Source organism: Hemiscyllium ocellatum, chromosome 7 (genome assembly GCF_020745735.1).
Source record: "Hemiscyllium ocellatum isolate sHemOce1 chromosome 7, sHemOce1.pat.X.cur, whole genome shotgun sequence".
NCBI classification, from domain to species: Eukaryota; Metazoa; Chordata; class Chondrichthyes; order Orectolobiformes; family Hemiscylliidae; genus Hemiscyllium; species Hemiscyllium ocellatum.
In genome coordinates, this window is record NC_083407.1 from 45,710,578 (window position 1) to 45,727,289 (window position 16,712).

The 16,712-nt window shown below is 41.2% G+C and overlaps 1 protein-coding gene across 1 annotated transcript in view; it reads left to right on the forward strand.

Moving 5' to 3' along the window:
* Positions 1 to 16,712, forward strand: part of cfap221 (cilia and flagella associated protein 221) — a 194,242-nt gene that overhangs the window by 96,339 nt on the left and 81,191 nt on the right. The window contains exons 9-11 of the mRNA XM_060827750.1: positions 118 to 211; positions 835 to 943; positions 3,043 to 3,130. Coding sequence (XP_060683733.1) covers positions 118 to 211; positions 835 to 943; positions 3,043 to 3,130 — 291 coding nt within the window. The remainder of the gene's footprint in view (positions 1 to 117; positions 212 to 834; positions 944 to 3,042; positions 3,131 to 16,712) is intronic.

The window sequence follows — 16,712 nt, forward strand, 5'->3', positions numbered from 1 at the left end:
ATTAGGTATTGTATTTTCATACATGACAAAATGACTACATTATAATTAATTGATAGTGAAGATATCCTTAAATTGACACAAAAAACATTAAATGTAAGTTTTTTTTGTCTTTATCAGAGCATCAAACCAGTTGATTTATTCAATCCACATGCTGTAGCTATTGTATTAAATGAGCAACCTGGCAAACTCCGAATTAAAGATCTACGAAACGGTAATTCAGTCAGAAGCATTATTATTGTCACATTTAAGTACCAATAAAAGTAATTATTTTGTCATGAGTATCAAACACCAATTCCTTACCTATTGAATGGCCATTTGAATCCTTTTTGTTACACAAGGCTTCCATTCATACTCAGTCAATTATTTTCTCAATAATTCTTAAGTAAACTGTAGCTCATCCAAAATCTTGCTGCTTTTTTCTTATCCAACTCTAAATCCTGTTCATCTACAATCACTGTCCTTTCTGACCCATTACATTGGCTCTCATTTAAACTTCTCATCTCATGTTCTATTGACTTTATAATGTATATCTCTGTTAGGTTTGTTTGTGATGGGATGTTTCTACTTTGCAAGCAGAATTAATATTTTAAAATTGCACTGTCACATTTACCAAATAATTGTTATTTAAACCTTGAGAAAACATTTTTAATAGCTAGTTGAGTATTTTAGTGCCATAATAGTGCACCTTCTTGTTTGATTCCCTAGTAAATAATGTTAACAAGTTCTCATTTTACACCAATATCCAGTCTTGAGCCATTAACAAATTATTAGACATGGCATAAGCATGACATTTATGATACTTACGTTTTTTTCACTTTGATCTTTTTTCTCAAGTCTTGACTAATGTTCAAGGAGGATCAAAAAGCCGACAGGCAAAAGCAGCAATGTTCAATCAAAAGGTCAAAAAAGATGTTATGATGGAACAAGCTAACCAATTACGATGGTAAGTGAAAGACAAAATTGCAATACCATATAGACATATTTCTAAAAAACTTGTGTGGTAATCTGATATGTCCTCCATGTGGATGGATAGTCCATGTTAAGTATTGGACTAAGTTGCTAAGTTATTTGGGCCAGGAATCTTGTTGAATGTTACAAGGTTTGTTTCAACATTCTTCACTGCAGTACCTTACACTACATTTACCAAAGTACCATACTGTATTTCATAGAACATAGAACATAGAACAGTACAGCACAGAACAGGTCCTTCAGCCCACGATGTTGTTGTGCCAATCATTGATCCTCATGTATGCACCCTCAAATTTCGGTGACCATATGCATGTCCAGCAGTCTTTTAAATGTCCCCAATGACCTTGCTTCCACAACTGCTGCTAGCAATGCATTCCATGCTCTCACAACTCTCTGTGTAAAGAACCTGCCTCTGACATCCCCTCTATACTTTCCTCCAACCAGCTTAAAACTATGACCCCTCATGTTAACCATTTCTGCCCTGGGAAATAGTCTCTGGCTATCGATTCTATCTATGCCTCTCATTATCTTGCGTACCTCAATTAGGTCCCCTCTCCTCCTCCTTTTCTCCAATGAAAAAAGTCCAAGCTCAGTCAACCTCTCCTCATAAGATAAGCCCTCCAGTCCAGGCAGCATCCTGGTAAACCTCCTCTGAACCCTCTCCAAAGCATCCACATCTTTCCTATAATAGGGCGACCAGAACTGGACGCAGTATTCCAAGTGCGGTCTAACCAAAGTCTATAAAGCTGCAACAAGATCTCACGACTCTTAAACTCGTTCCCCCTGTTAATGAAAGCCAAACACCATATGCTTTCTTAACAACCCTGTCCACTTGGGTGGCCATTTTAAGGGACCTATGTACCTGCCCACCAAGATCCCTCTGTTCCTCCACACTGTCAAGAATCCTATCCTTAATCCTGTACTCAGCTTTCAAATTTGACCTTCCAAAATGCATCACCTCGCATTTATCCAGGTTGAACTCCATCTGCCATCTCTGCATCCTGTCAATGTCCCGCTGCAGCCTAAAACAGCCCTCTATACTGTCAACGACCTTTGGGTCATCTGCAAATTTGCTGACCCATCCTTCAATCCCCTCATCCAAGTCATTAATAAAAGTTACAAACAGTAGAGGCCCAAGGACAGAGTCCTGTGGAACAGCACTCACCACTGACTTCCAGGCAGAATATTTTCCTTCTACTACCATTCACTGTCTTCTGTTGGCCAGCCAATTCTGTATCCAGACAGCTAAGTTCCCCTGTATCCCATTCCTCCTGACCTTCTGAATGAGCCTACCATGGGGAACCTTATCAAATGCCTTGCTGAAGTCCACATACACCACATCCACAGCTCGACCCTCATCAACCTTTCTAGTCACCTCCTTAAAGAACTCGATAAGGTTTGTGAGGCATGACCTGCCCCTCACAAAGCCATGTTGACTGCATTGGATCAAACCATGCTCTTCCAGATGGTCATAAGTCGTATCCCTCAGAATCCTTTCAAACACCTTGCAGACGGCTTACATGAGACTTACTGGTCTGTAATTGCCGGGGATTTCCCTGTTTCCTTTCTTGAAGAGAGGAATTACATTTGCCTCTCTCCAGTCCTCAGGTATGACTCCAGCGGAGAGTGAGGATGCAATGAACTTCGCAAGTGGCGAAGCAATTGCATTTCTCGTTTCCCAAAGCAGCCGAGGACAAACTTGTTTATCTAAATGTTTCAATTTAGAGATTTAAGTTAAAAATTTCAGTTTTTGTCTGCTAAGAAAAACAGTATGGAACCATGCTCCACTGTTTAAACATTTATTTATACAGAAATTGATGTTTCAATGGAAGCTTTTTCACTTAAAGTTGCAATTTTTATAAACATACCCCCAATTTTAATGAGGGAATCCTATAATTTTGTTTTTCTTAACTTTGTGCATCGGATACTATGGTATTCCAAACAAGAGATATTTTAACTTGGAAGCATTCATTTTCATAAGCAAAGATCTATTTACTCATTTCTCCAAGCAAGAATTATGATTCCCAGCTTGTTGAAGTTGACCTTATACACGTTTTCCTCTCTTATTTTTAGGCAGACACACCTTGGTAGAGATCCAATCTCTCCTGAGGCTATGCAGTTGATTCTGGAAAATAGGCAGATAGCAGAAGAGGAATACAAGGTTTGAAGTTACTTCAATCTGTATATTTAAATTTAACAGCATCTACTTGAGCAGTACAAATTTTTTTATTGCTGTAATACATCTGAGTGACAGCATTGCATGGGAACTGTATTTCAGCCTTATAACATTGTGTGTGAGGTAATATATTTTGCAAAGGCAAAATAAGAAAAGGAAGGCTGCATTCAATGTGATGTGGAAGGGTGCCCACAAATAGAAGAATTTAAGAATTTGAATTTCCTGAAAGTACAGGTGCAAATAGATTAGGAAATGCAAAATGAATAGTAACATTAATTAAAGAATAAAGTCAAAAGGTACTATGAAATAGGAAGGAGTGCTAGATAGGATAGGATAGATAGGTGTACTTACGGACAATCCATCATGTAAAGGATAGTAAAGCCATAGACAGCGCACACTTTAGTTTCATTGAATTATCAGAAATGGTGAACCATTGTTCCAAGAAGAAATGGAGGTTTCTAAATCTATGAAAGGTTTTGGCAAGTAAATATGGTAGGAGTATTTCTTTTGGTTTGGAAATAATTGATAAGGATTAGCAATTTAAAATCATGACTATGAGTGCAGAAAGAGATAAAGATAATGCATTTTAATACTGTAAGATGTCCTAGCATGGAGCATTTTGTCTTCGGGTTGTTGCATCTTCAAGGTAAATGTGAGCAAAGAAATGAGGTTGCATAAATATGCAAGGTGGTAAGCCAGTGGAAAGTTTAGGTATAATAGCAAAGAACAAAAGTGTTAACAAGCTGCAGGGAGAAATTCAATATTATTTCATTGGTTTATTTATTGTGTAATGAGGAAATATGTGGGTGGTGACATCCCAAAAGGCTAGCACTCTACGTTGAACGTTTCCAAGCTTTAGATGTGCATTGAGTCCAACTGTTATAAGGGTAACAAATGCAATTTGGACTAGTTATATGGCTACAAATTTGAAGAGTTTCTTCTTACCTGCTCAGCCCACTTATTTCAGATCTTAAAGGAATGTCACAAAATTGTCAGAAATCTGTTTTAATAGTTACATATCTGTGGCAGTGATGACCTAGTAGTATTATAACTGAACTAGTAATCTGGAAACCCAAGTATTGTTTGAGGTTAAATCCCACCATGGCTTCGGCCCTCCATCCATTGTGTGGCAATATAGATTAGATTAGATTACTTACAGTGTGGAGACAGGCCCTTTGGCCTAACAGTCCACACCAACCCACCCAAACCCATTCCTCTACATTTACCCCTCACCTTATACTACGGGTAACTTAGCATGGCCAATTCATCTAACCCACACATTTTTGGGCTGTGGGAGGAAACTGGAGCACCCAGAGGAAACCCACACAGACATAGGGAGAATGTGCAAACTCCACACAGATAGTTGCCTGAGGCAAGAATTGAACCCGGGTCTCTGGCACTGTGAAGCAGCAGTGCTAACCACTGTGCCACCATGCCAGCCACTACTTTGAACAAACTTAGCAACTCATGGTTGGGTTTCCAAGAGTCACTATCAGCAGGCCCATCAGCAGCACCGAACTGTACTCCAACATTATGCAACTTTATGCCTGGCATATCCTCCATCTCCACTATTTCCCTAAGTCAGGAGAAGAACGCTGGAATATCAGGAGCAGCACCGGGTACAGCAGAACCTTGATTACCGAATACCAATTATCCGAAATCGATGATCCGAAGGAGATCTTGAGGTCCCGATAGAAACATTACATCAAAGATGTGTTTCCAACAGTGATCGCGTCTTTTGTTCACAGTGATTAATGACTGACCTCCCGCGCTCTCTCTCTCTCCCCACACTTTCCCTGAAGTTCTACTACAGAGGCCTAGTTCTCCAGAGCTTGCTGTGCCCTAGCCAAGCTGTTCCAGTGCAACTGCAACTCCAGCATCTAGCCAACAATGTGGAAAATTGCCCACGTTTGTTCTGTATGCAAAAAGCAGAAAAAAAACTAACCTTCCCAATTACCAATAGGTCTGTTCTCAATTGTCAGTAAAGTAGTGGGAAGTGTCACCAACAGTGCTATCAAACAACACGAGTGTAGAATGACCTGCTCACGGACAGTCTTTTTGGTTTACACCTGGGCTGCTCAGTTCCTGAATTTGTTATAGCCTTAGTTCAAATATCGACAAAAAAGCTGAATTCCAGAGTGAGGTGGAAGTGCCAGCCCCTGATATCAAAGCCACACTTGACCTAGTGAAGCATCAAGGAGCCTTGGCAAAACTAAAATCAATGGAAATCAGGAGGAAAGCGTTCTGTTGAAACCTGGCACAAAGGAAAATAATTGCTGGAGATAGGTCTCTTCAGCTCCAGCAATGTCTCCACAGGCATTCCTCAGGTACTGTTCTATGCCTAAACTTCCTCTCCTTCATTAATGACCTCCCATCCATTATAAGTGTAGACGTTTGCTGATGATTGCACAATGTTCAGTACTATTTGCACGCACAGCTACTGCCACAGTCCATGCTCAAATGCAGCAAGACTTGTTTGGACTGACAACTGACTGTGCTCCACAAGTACCAGGCAATGACTATCTCCAACAAAAAAAATCTAATCAGTGTTCCTTGATATTTATTATCAATACTGAGTCTCCACTATAAGCAGGACTTAATGGTCAGGTCCTAGGGAGGGTTGCTGAACAAAGAGACCTTGGAGTGCAGGTACATAGCTCCTTGAAAGTGGAGTCACAGGTAGATAGGATAGTGAGGAAGGCGTTTGGTCTGCTCTCCTTTATTGGTCAGAGTATTGAGTACAGGAGTTGGGAGGTCATGTTGTGGCTGTAAAGGACATTGGTTAGACCACTGTTGTAATATTGCATGCAGATCTGGTCTCCTTCCTATCGGAAAGATGTTGTGAAACTTGAAAGGGTTCAGAAAAGATGTACAAGGATGTTGCCAGAGTTGGAGGATTTGAGCTATAGGGAGAGGATGAACAGGCTGAGGCTGTATTCCCTGGAGCTTCAGAGGCTGAGGGGTAACCTTATAGAGGTTTACAAAATTATGAGGGGCATGGATAGTGTAAATAGGCAAAGTCTTTTCCCTGGGGTGGGGGAGTCCAGAATTAGAGGGCATATGTTTAGGGTGAGAGGGGAAAGACATAAAAGAGACCTAAGGGGCAACTTTTTCACACAGAGGATGGTACGTGTATGGAATGACCTGCCAGAGGAAGTGGTGGAGGCTGGTACAATTACAACATTTAAGAGGCTTTTGGATGGGTATATGAATAGGAAGGGTTTGGAGGGATATGGGCTGGGTGCTGGCAGGTGGGAATAGATTGGGTTGGGCTATCTGGTCGGCATGGATGAGTTGGACCGAAGGGTCTGTTTCCGTGCTGTACATCTCTATGACTCTATGACCCTATCAACATTCACTGGTCAGACTGAAAGGGTTGAGCCATGTAACTACTGTGGCTACAAGAGCAAGTCAGAGGTCAGGGATTTTGCAGCAAGTAACTCATCACCTGACACTCTAAATCCTCCTCCATCTACAAGGTAAAAGTCAGGATTATGGTAGATACTCTCCATTTGCCTAGATAAGTTCAATTCCAACAATGTTCAAGAAGCTTGACCATGCAGTACAAAGCAAACCAATTGATTGGTACCATATCCGCAGGCATTCACCCTTTCCACTACCCATGCGCTGGAGCAGTAATATGTGCCATATGCAAGATGCAATGCAGAAATTCCCCAAGACTCTTCAGACAGCAATTTTTTAATCCACAACCAATACCACCAAGACGGGCAAAGACATCAGATACACTGGAACACCACCAGCAACTCATGATCTTATCAATGTCAAATGGACTGCAGCAGTTCAAGAAAGAAGCTTGTCACCACCTTCTCAAAGGCAACTAAGAATGGGTACTAAATGCTAGTCCAGCCAGCAGCATCCACTTCCCATGAGTGAAATAAAGCTCAAAGTACTCATCTTAGTTCCACAAAAATATAACTGACTGCTACCCACAGATCTTGGCCATCTCTGCTTCACTTCCAAGCCTCTTAGCTTTTCTGTAGAGACACCTGACTAGTATTGAGCCATCTCCAACTGGTAAGATACATGAAGGCACTCAATCAAGTGAAACCTGAAGCTATTGGGAAGAAGTTTGATGTGTAAATACATCAACGAACTGCCATGTTGATTGGATACAAGTTCAATTTCTTGTCCAATGGAAAAAGTGGCAAACACTTATAGCTGTAGAAGTGCCAGCTACCAACTCTAGCCACCAAATTTATATGGCTATATTAAAAGACAATTTGACTCTAGCCAATTTAGTGTAAGTATAACTTCCTTTGTTGTTCCATACACTTAATGGTGAGGTCCTGGGAGTATTGCTGAACAAAGAGACCTTGGCATGCAGATTCATATTTCCTTGAAAGTGGAGTCACAGATAGATGGAATATTCATGAAAGTGTTTGGTATGCTTTCCTCTATTGGTCAGAGCACTGAATGTAGAAGTTGGGAGACCATTTGCAGCTGTACAGGACATTGGTTAAGCTATTGTTGGAATATTGTGTGCAATTCTGATCTCCTTCCTATAGGAAGGAGGTTGTGAAACTTGAAAGGGTTCACAAAAGATTTACAAGGATACTGTCAGGGTTGGAGGGTTTGAACTATAGGGAGAGGCTGAATAGACTGGGGCTGTTTTCCCTGGAGCATCAAGGGCTGAGGGGTAACCTTATAGAAATTTATAAAATCATGAGGGGCATGGATTGGGTAAATTGACAAGGTCTTTTCCCTGGACTGGGGGAGTCCAGAACTAGAGGGCATAGGTTTATAATGATAGGATAAAGATTTACAAGGGACCTAAGGGGCAACGGTTTCACACAGAGGGTGGTTGCATGAGCTGCCAGAGGAAGTAATGGAAATTGGTACAAGTACAATATTTATAAAGCATCTGGACGGGTATATAAATAGGATGGGTTTAGAGGAATATGGGCCAAATGTTGACAAATGGGACTAGATTAGATTTGGATATCTGGTCAGCATGGATGAGGTGGACCAAAGAATCTGTTTCTGTGTTGTGCATCTCTGTGACTCTGAGACTTTGTGGTGTGTAGGTCAACAAAAGTCATTTTGTAGCATTTCTATGTCTGTCAGGTAAAATTGATGCATAACATTAGATGCTTTTCTTTCTAGCATTTGATATTTTCATTATGAATTGGAGGTACTGGTGTTGACTGGGGTGGATAAAGTTAAAAATCACACAACTCCAGGTTTATTTGGCACCATCCAGCACAAAGCAAACCAACTGATATAGTTCAACAGGTTTATTTGGAAGCACTGGCTTTCAGAGCACCACTCCTTCATCAGGTAGAGAAGGAGTGAGGCTCCAAAAGCTAATGCTTCCAAATAAACCTGTTGGACTATAACCTGGTGTTGTGTGATCTTTAGCCTTCAATATGAACATAGTGAAAACTCAAGCATCGAAACATAGAAAATTATAGCAGAAGTAGGCCATCCAGCCCTTAGAGCCCAATTGCCATTCAATATGAGCATGGCTGATCATCCAACGCATTGCTATTTTCCTGATTTCTCCCTATATCTTTGATCGCTTGAGCCCTAAGAACTATATGTTTCTTGAAAATCTTCAATGTTTTGGCCTCAACAGTTTCCTGCAGCAGATAATTCTATAAAGAATTCAAGAACATTGTTCATGACACCACAATCAGCATCAATCTCCTTCCCACATTTAACTTGCCTAATCCTGTTATCATTTTACAGTTTTCTATGACACCCCATCTCATGCTAAACTCAAGCACATCTAGTTCTCACTAATCCAGTCTGTTGCTATTTGCCAGTCCTGCCATCCCTGGAATCAGTCTGTTAAACCTTTACACTCCTTCCATCACCAGAACATCCTTTCTCAGATAAGGAGACTAAAACCGCACACAATATTGCAGGTAAAGTGTTATCAATGCCATGTACAATTGTAGCACAATGTCCCTACACCTGTACTCAAATCCTTTCACTATGAAGGCCAACATACCATTTGCCCTATTCACCACCTGTTACATCTGTATACATACTTTCAGCAACTAGTGCATAAGGATACGAAGATCTTACTGCATCTTCCCCTATCACAATCTATCTTTCACAATCTGCTTGTTTGTTTTGCTAGCAAAATGGATAACTTCACATTTATCTACATTATACTGCAGCTGTCACATATTTCAACACAAACCTATCTTACTGTCACTGGTTTAAAATCCTGGAACCCGTCCCCAAATGGCATCGTAGTGTTCCAACATGGGGAGCAGAGGATCAAAAGTACAACTCATCACCAGTTTGTCAAGGACAGTTAGGGATTCCATCAAGGGTTACTTGTGTTTCTCTTCCCCCACCATGAATTCCCTTTATATTGTGCAACAATCTTTAAATGTCATTAACTTCTTTAAGGACGAACCCACAAAATATGTCATGGCCCTCTAGAATTCTCTTTTGTTCTTTGTATTTCTCTGTGGTCCAACTTCTTCAAGGTGATATTTTCATTATTGTCTGCTATTGTTGGCACCTGTGCATATGTGTTGTCTGGAAACAGGTGTGCACACAATTCTAGACCTTATAAAGCATAACATGCAAAAGCTGCGCAGAGAAGAAACGTAATTTTGAAACAGGGCTTAGCAGTCATGAGCGAGGGGATGGGGGAGTGAAGATATGAAACGGCAGAGAGTATTGAAGATGGAGGAGGAGTCCTTAGATGCTCCCAACTCTTCCTCCCCCAACTTGTCTACTCCTTCGTCTCATCTCACTCTCCCTCTTATTTCCACCTCCACTGTCTCCTACTCCTTCCTCTCATCCCTTCCGTCCTCTCTCCACCCTCTTGTGGTCGTGTCTTTCATATTCACTCCCATCACCTCTTCTCTCACACTACGTGCGCCCCACTCCCTGTTCCACCACACCTTGTGCCATGTCCATGCGTATGCAAACTTAAGCTCTGCACAGTGTGCATGCACTGGTGTCAACAAACACAGGCAATATTTTCTGGGAATCCATCCATTAGATATTGCTACTCCAACTTTCCTTTCATGCATCATGGCTGTCGATGCCTTAGCTGTTTGTTTTAGTTTCTCGTAGATATTTTTCATAAGGTCCAAACTAAATATACTGTGTGCTTTCAATCACAAGTCTGTGTGAGGATCACAATGTATTTATTCCTTTTGCCATAATCATTTATTTCTTTAGCTATATTTTACCTTCAACAGAACCCAAATGATCAATTTAAATTGCTGATAGAGTTTATGATCGTTTCTCCAGAATATATGTCTCTACCAAGAAATTCCAAATTGCCTCTTTTCATTTGACAATTGCATATATAGTTAAAACTATTTAATCTGGCTCTATCACAAGCCTAACAATACATCATCCATTATTTTCCCATTATCAACCCATCTTTATGATAAGCACAAGAAACCTTTTAAGTGTAATAAACCAGGTATGTTTGAGGTGCATTTATGTCAGAGTTGTGGGTGGCACGGTGGCACAGTGGTTAGCACTGCTGCCTCACAGCGCCTGAGACCCGGGTTCATTTCCCGACTCAGGCGACTGACTGTGTGGAGTTTGCACGTTCTCCCCGTGTCTGCGTGGTTCCTGAAGCAGATGCCTCTATTTATTTAATTTAAGAAGTCCTAAAATGACAAGTTAGATTCTAAATGATTTGGATAATGAACTGGTGTTTTAAAACAAAATGTTTTTCTGGAGACAAAGGATTTTTTTTTAGTATTAAATTAGTTTTTTTTCATAACTTCACAGCGAAAGGGATGCTGCCAATGAAGCAGTAGAAGAAGGGGAGCAGCATTATTAGATAAGATTAAAAATAATTTGTTACTTGACTAGTGGCAGAACTCAAAGGATTGCCAGTCAATAAAATCCAAATCCTATTTAATGAACATTATTGCCTTCTTTGATACATCAATAGAAAGAGTTAATGAGAATACTTTTGGCAGTTAGGACATGGTGGGGATAACATAAAAGCAAAAGAGAAAGCATATAATGTGGCAAAATGCAAGGAAAACCAGAGGATTGGGAAGCTTATAGAGAGCAACAACAAAAAAGAAATAAGGAGGGAGAAGATTAAATATGAGGGTAAACTGGCCAGTAATATAAAGGAAAACTGTAAGGGTTTCTTTAGATATATAAAGGGCAAAAAAGAAGCAAAAATGGACATTGGGCTGCTGGAAAATGATGCTGGAGTGACAGTAGGGAACAAGAAAATGGCTGGGGAACTGACTTACTTTGCATCAGTCTTCACAGTGGAAAACATCAGTAATATCCCAAAAATTCAATACAGTGAAGGGGCAGAGCTGAGTATGGTGGCCATCACCAAAAAGAAGGTGCTAGAAAAACTGAATGGTCTGAAGTTGGATAAATTACCTGCACCAGATAGACTACACTCCAGGGTTCTAAGGGAGGAAGGATCTCAGAGGACTGGAAAATCATTAACATGGCACCCCTGTTTAAAAAGGGAGTAAGGCAAAAGACGGAATATTACAGACTGATTAGCTTAACCTCGGACTTGGGAAAGATCCTGGAATTCATTGTGAAAGATGAGATTTCTGAATATTTGAAAGTGTATGGTAAAATAGGGCAAAGTTAGCATGGTTTTATCAAAGGGTGATTATGCCTGACAAATCTGCTATATTTTTTTGAGGAAGTAACAAGCAAGTTAACCAAGGAGAGCCAATGAATGTTATCTTCCTAGACTTCACGAAGGCCTTTGACAAGATGCCACACAGGAGGCTACATGAGTAAGATAAGGGCCCATTGTGTCAGAGGCAAGGTGTTAGCATGGATAGAAGTTTTGCTGTCTGCAGAAAGCAGAGAGTGGAGTTAAAAGGGCCCTTCTCATGATGACAGCCGATGACAAGTAGTGTTCCACAAGGCTCAGTGTTGGAATCACAATTTTCACTTTATGCATTAACAATCTAGATGAAGGAACTGAGGGAATTCTGGCTATGTTTGCGGATGATACAGAGATAGGTAGATGAACTGGTAACACTGAGGAGGCAAGGAGACTGCAGAAGGATTTGGACAAGTTAGGAGATTGTGCAAGGAAGTGGCAGATGGAGTACAACTTGGAAAGTGTGAGGTCATGCACTTTGGTAGGAAGAAAAGAGGCATGGACTATTTTCTAAAAGGGAAGAAAATTCAGAAGTCTGAAGTGCATAGAGACTTGAGAATTCTTGTCCAGGATTCTTTCAAGGCAAACTTGCAGGTTGAGTCAATAGTTAGGAAGGCAAATACGATGATGGCATTTATTTTGAGAGGAGTTGAACACAAAAGCAGGGATGTACTTCTGACACTCTGTAAGGCTCTGATCAAAAACCACATTTGAAGTATTGAGTGCAGTTTTGGGCCACATATCTTAGGAAGGATGTACTGATCCTGGGGTGCGTTCAGAGGACGTTCACGAGAATGGTCCTAGGAATGAAGAGCCTAACATATGAGGAATGTTTGAGGACTCTGGGTTTATACTCAATGGAGTTTAGAATGATGAGGGGGTATCTAATTGAAATATACAGAATACTGAATGGCCTAGACATAGGGGATGTTGGGAAGATGTTTCCATTGGTAGGAGAGATGAGGACCCAAGGGCACAGCCTTAGAGTAAAGGGAAGACACATTAGTATGGAGATAAAGAGAAACGTCTTCAAGTGGTGAATCTTTGGAATTCATTACCACAGAAGGCTATGGAGACCAGGTTTTTGAGAATATTTAAGACTGAAATAGATAGGTTCTTGAGTATCAAGGGTAATGGGGAGAAAGCAGGAGAGTGGAGTTGAGAAAGTTATCAGCCATGATTGAATGGCAGAGCAGAGTCGATGGGCTGAATGGCCTAATTTCTGCTCCTATATCTTATGGTGTTATGGACTTACTATGGTTGAAGTTATTCATTTGATCAGTCAAAAGGCATTCAACAAAGTGCTCCATATATAGACATCAAACTTAAAACCCACAGGATTAAAGAGACAGTATTGATATATAATTGTGTCTGCTGTGGCTCAGTTGATAACTTTCTCACCTTTGAAACACAAGGTCCCAGGTTCAATTTCTTCTCCCTTTTCAAGGACTCGAGTTCATAACAGCCAAGGCTGACATTCTGGAGGATGCTGTCTTTTAGATGAAATACCACAATTTATTTCATTTAATAAGTAAAACTGCAAGTATTATTCTCAAAGATATGGATTATGAACTGGTGTTTTGCAACAAGGTATTATTCAGGAGACAAAGGACATGATTACAGTACTAAATAAATACTTTTCGCATGATTTCACATTGGAAAAGATGCTGCCAATGTCTTTTAAATAGAAGATCTGAAGTCACACAACACCAGGTTACAGTCCAGAATTTAAATATAAGCCTCATCTGTCCAATCGAGCAGATGTAAAAGATTCCAAGTTGCTACTGTGAAGGAAGGCAGGGGAATTATCCTTGGTGCCCCTATACCTCTCATGACAGCCATTTCTGCCCTGGGGAAATGTCTCTGGCTATCTACGCCGCTCATTACCTTGTACACCTCTATCAAGTCACTACCTTCCTTCTTATCTCCAGTGTGAAAAGCCCTAGCTCACTAAGCCCTAGCTCTCTTCATAAGACAAGCCCTTCAATCCTTGCAGCATCCTAGTAAATCTCCTCTGCACCTTCTCTAAAGCATCTACATCCTTCTTATAATGAGGCGACCAGAACTGGAGATAATATTCCAAGTGTGGTCTAATCAGCTCTTAAACACATTCTCCTGTTAATGAAAACCAAAACACCATATGTCTTCTTAACAACCCTATAAATTTGGGTAGCAACTTCGAGGGATCTATGAACATGAACCCCAAGATCCGCTGTTGCTCCACACTGCCAAGAATCCTGTCTTTAACCCTGTATTCAGCATTCGAATTTGACCTTCCAAAATTAATCACTTTGTATTTATCCAGGTTGAACTCCATCTGCCACTTCAAAGCCCAGTTCTGCATCTGTCAGTCATAGCCTGCAACAGCCCTCGACACTATCTACAACGCCACCGATCTTTGTGTCATCAGCAAACTCACTAACCTACTCTTCCACTTCTTCCTCCAATTTATTTATAAAACTGCAAAGAGCAGAGGCACAAGAATAGATCCCTGCGGAACACCACTGATCACCAATCTCTATGCAGAATACTTTCCATCCACTACCACTCGTTGTCTTCTTTCGGTCAGCCAATTCTGTATTCAGACAGCCAAATTTGCTTGTATACCATACCTCACAACTTACTGCATGAGCCTACCATGGGGAACCTTATCAAATGCCTTATTGAAATCTATATACACATTCACTGCTCGACCTTCATCAACTTGTCTTGTCACATCCTCAAAGAACTCAATAAGGCTTGTGAGGCATGACTTGCCCCTCACAAAGCCACACTGACTGTCTTTAATCAAGCTATGTTTTTCCAAATACTCATAAATCCTATCTCTCAGAATCATTTCCAGTTCCTCGCTTACCACAGATGTAAGACTGACTGATCTGTTATCCCCAGGGATTTCCCTATTCCCTTTCATGAACAGAGGAACAACATTCACCTCCCTCCAATCATCTGGTAATACTCCCATGGAGAGGGAGGATGCAGAGATCATCGCCAGAGGCACAGCAATCTCATTCCTCGCTTCCTGTAGTAACCTTGGATATATTGGCTCGGCCCTGGTGACTTAGCTATCTTGATGCTTCCCAGAATTTCCAGCACATCCTCTTTCTTAATATCGATCTGTTCAAGCCTATTAACCTGATCCATGGTGTTCTCACTATCAACAAGGTCCCCCTTTTTACTGAATACTGAAGCAAAAGACTCATTTACAGCATCCCCTGCCTCTTCAGACTCCAGGTCCTACCCTGTCACTGATCATTCTCTTATTTTCATGTAAGTATAGAAAGCCTTTGGTTTTCCCTAATCCTTTCTGCCAAGGCTTTTTCATGCCATCTCCTAGCTCTCCTCAATCCATTTTTGAGTTCTTTCCTAGCTACCCTGCAATCCTCCAAAGCTGTGCCAGATCCTTGCTTCCTCAACCTTAAGTAAGCTCCCTTCATCCTCTTAATGAGAAGCTCCTGTTTTCTTGTCATCCAAGGCTCCTTCACCTTACCATTCCTTGCCTGCCTCAGTGGGACAAAGTTATCCAACACTCGCAACAAGTATTCCTTAAATATTTCTGTTCTGCATTTCATGTAGAACAATTGTTCCCAATTTATTTTCCACATGTCTAATAGCAGTATAATTTCACCTCCCCGAATTAAACGCCTTACCATACATTCCTATCCCTCTCCGTAGCTATGGTAAAAGTGAGACAGTTGTGGTCACTGTCACCGAAATGGTCTCCCACCGAGAGAAGTGACACCTGGCCTGGCTGGTTGCCGAGCACCAAATCCAATATGGCCTACCCCCAGTTGGCCTACCTACATATGGAGTCAGGAATTCTTCCTGGACACACCTGATAAAATCAGCTCCATCCAGAATCTAAGGAGATTCCAATCAATACTGGGGAAGTTGAAGTCACCCATAACAACAACTCCATTACATCTACACCTTTTCAAGATCTGCTGTCCAATTTGTTCTTCCATCCCTCTGCTGCTATTGGAATGGTCTATAGAAAACACCCAATAAAATGACTGTTCCTTTCCTGTTACTGACTTGCACCGATACTGACTCAGTAGACAAACCGTTCTCAACAACCTCTTTTTCTGCAACTGTGATGCACTCTCTAATTAACATTGTACTTCCCCTCCTCTCTCATACCCCTCCCTGTTCATTTTAAAGAACCCTGGAATGTTCAGCAACATTCCTGCCCATGTGAAATCCATGTCTCCATTATGGCCACACATCGTAGCTCCAAATACTGATCCATGCTTTAAGTTCATCACTGTTATTGCATTGCATTGCAACAGACACACCTTAACCCACCCCTTTGCCCTATCAACTGTGTATGCTTCCTGACAGACTCTCTGCATTCTACTTCTGCCCTTTCAACAACTACCCTCTGCTCTGATCTGTAGTATGGTTGTTCCCATACCCTGCCAAACTAGTTTAAACCCTCCTGAAGTGCTCAAGCAAATCTCCTGCCCAGGATATTGTTGCCCCTCCAGTTTAAGTGCAATCTGTCCTTCTTGTAGAGGTCCCAACTTCCCCAGAAGGTATCCCAATGATCTAAGAAGCCCTTCCTCCTGACCAGCCCTGTAGCCATGTGTTCAGGTGCACTCACTCCCTGTTGCTCGCCTCTCTTATCATGTTGCACTGGCAGTGACCTTGAGATTACTACTCTGCTTGTCCTGCTTTTTAGCTTCCAACCTTACTCCCTGATATCACTTTTTAGATCCTCATCCATTTTCCTAGCTATGTCATTGGTGTCAATGTGCACCATTACGTCTGGCAACTCACTGTCCACCTTCAGAATCTTGTAGACTCGATCAGGGACCCTGGCATCTGGCAGGTAAACACATAATCTCAACACCAAGGAGAGGGAAGCACTAAAATTGTTAAGAAACGATAAGAACATAATCATACTACCAGCAGACAAAGACAGAATGACGGTCATCCTAGACAGAGCAAAGTACATCCAAAAAG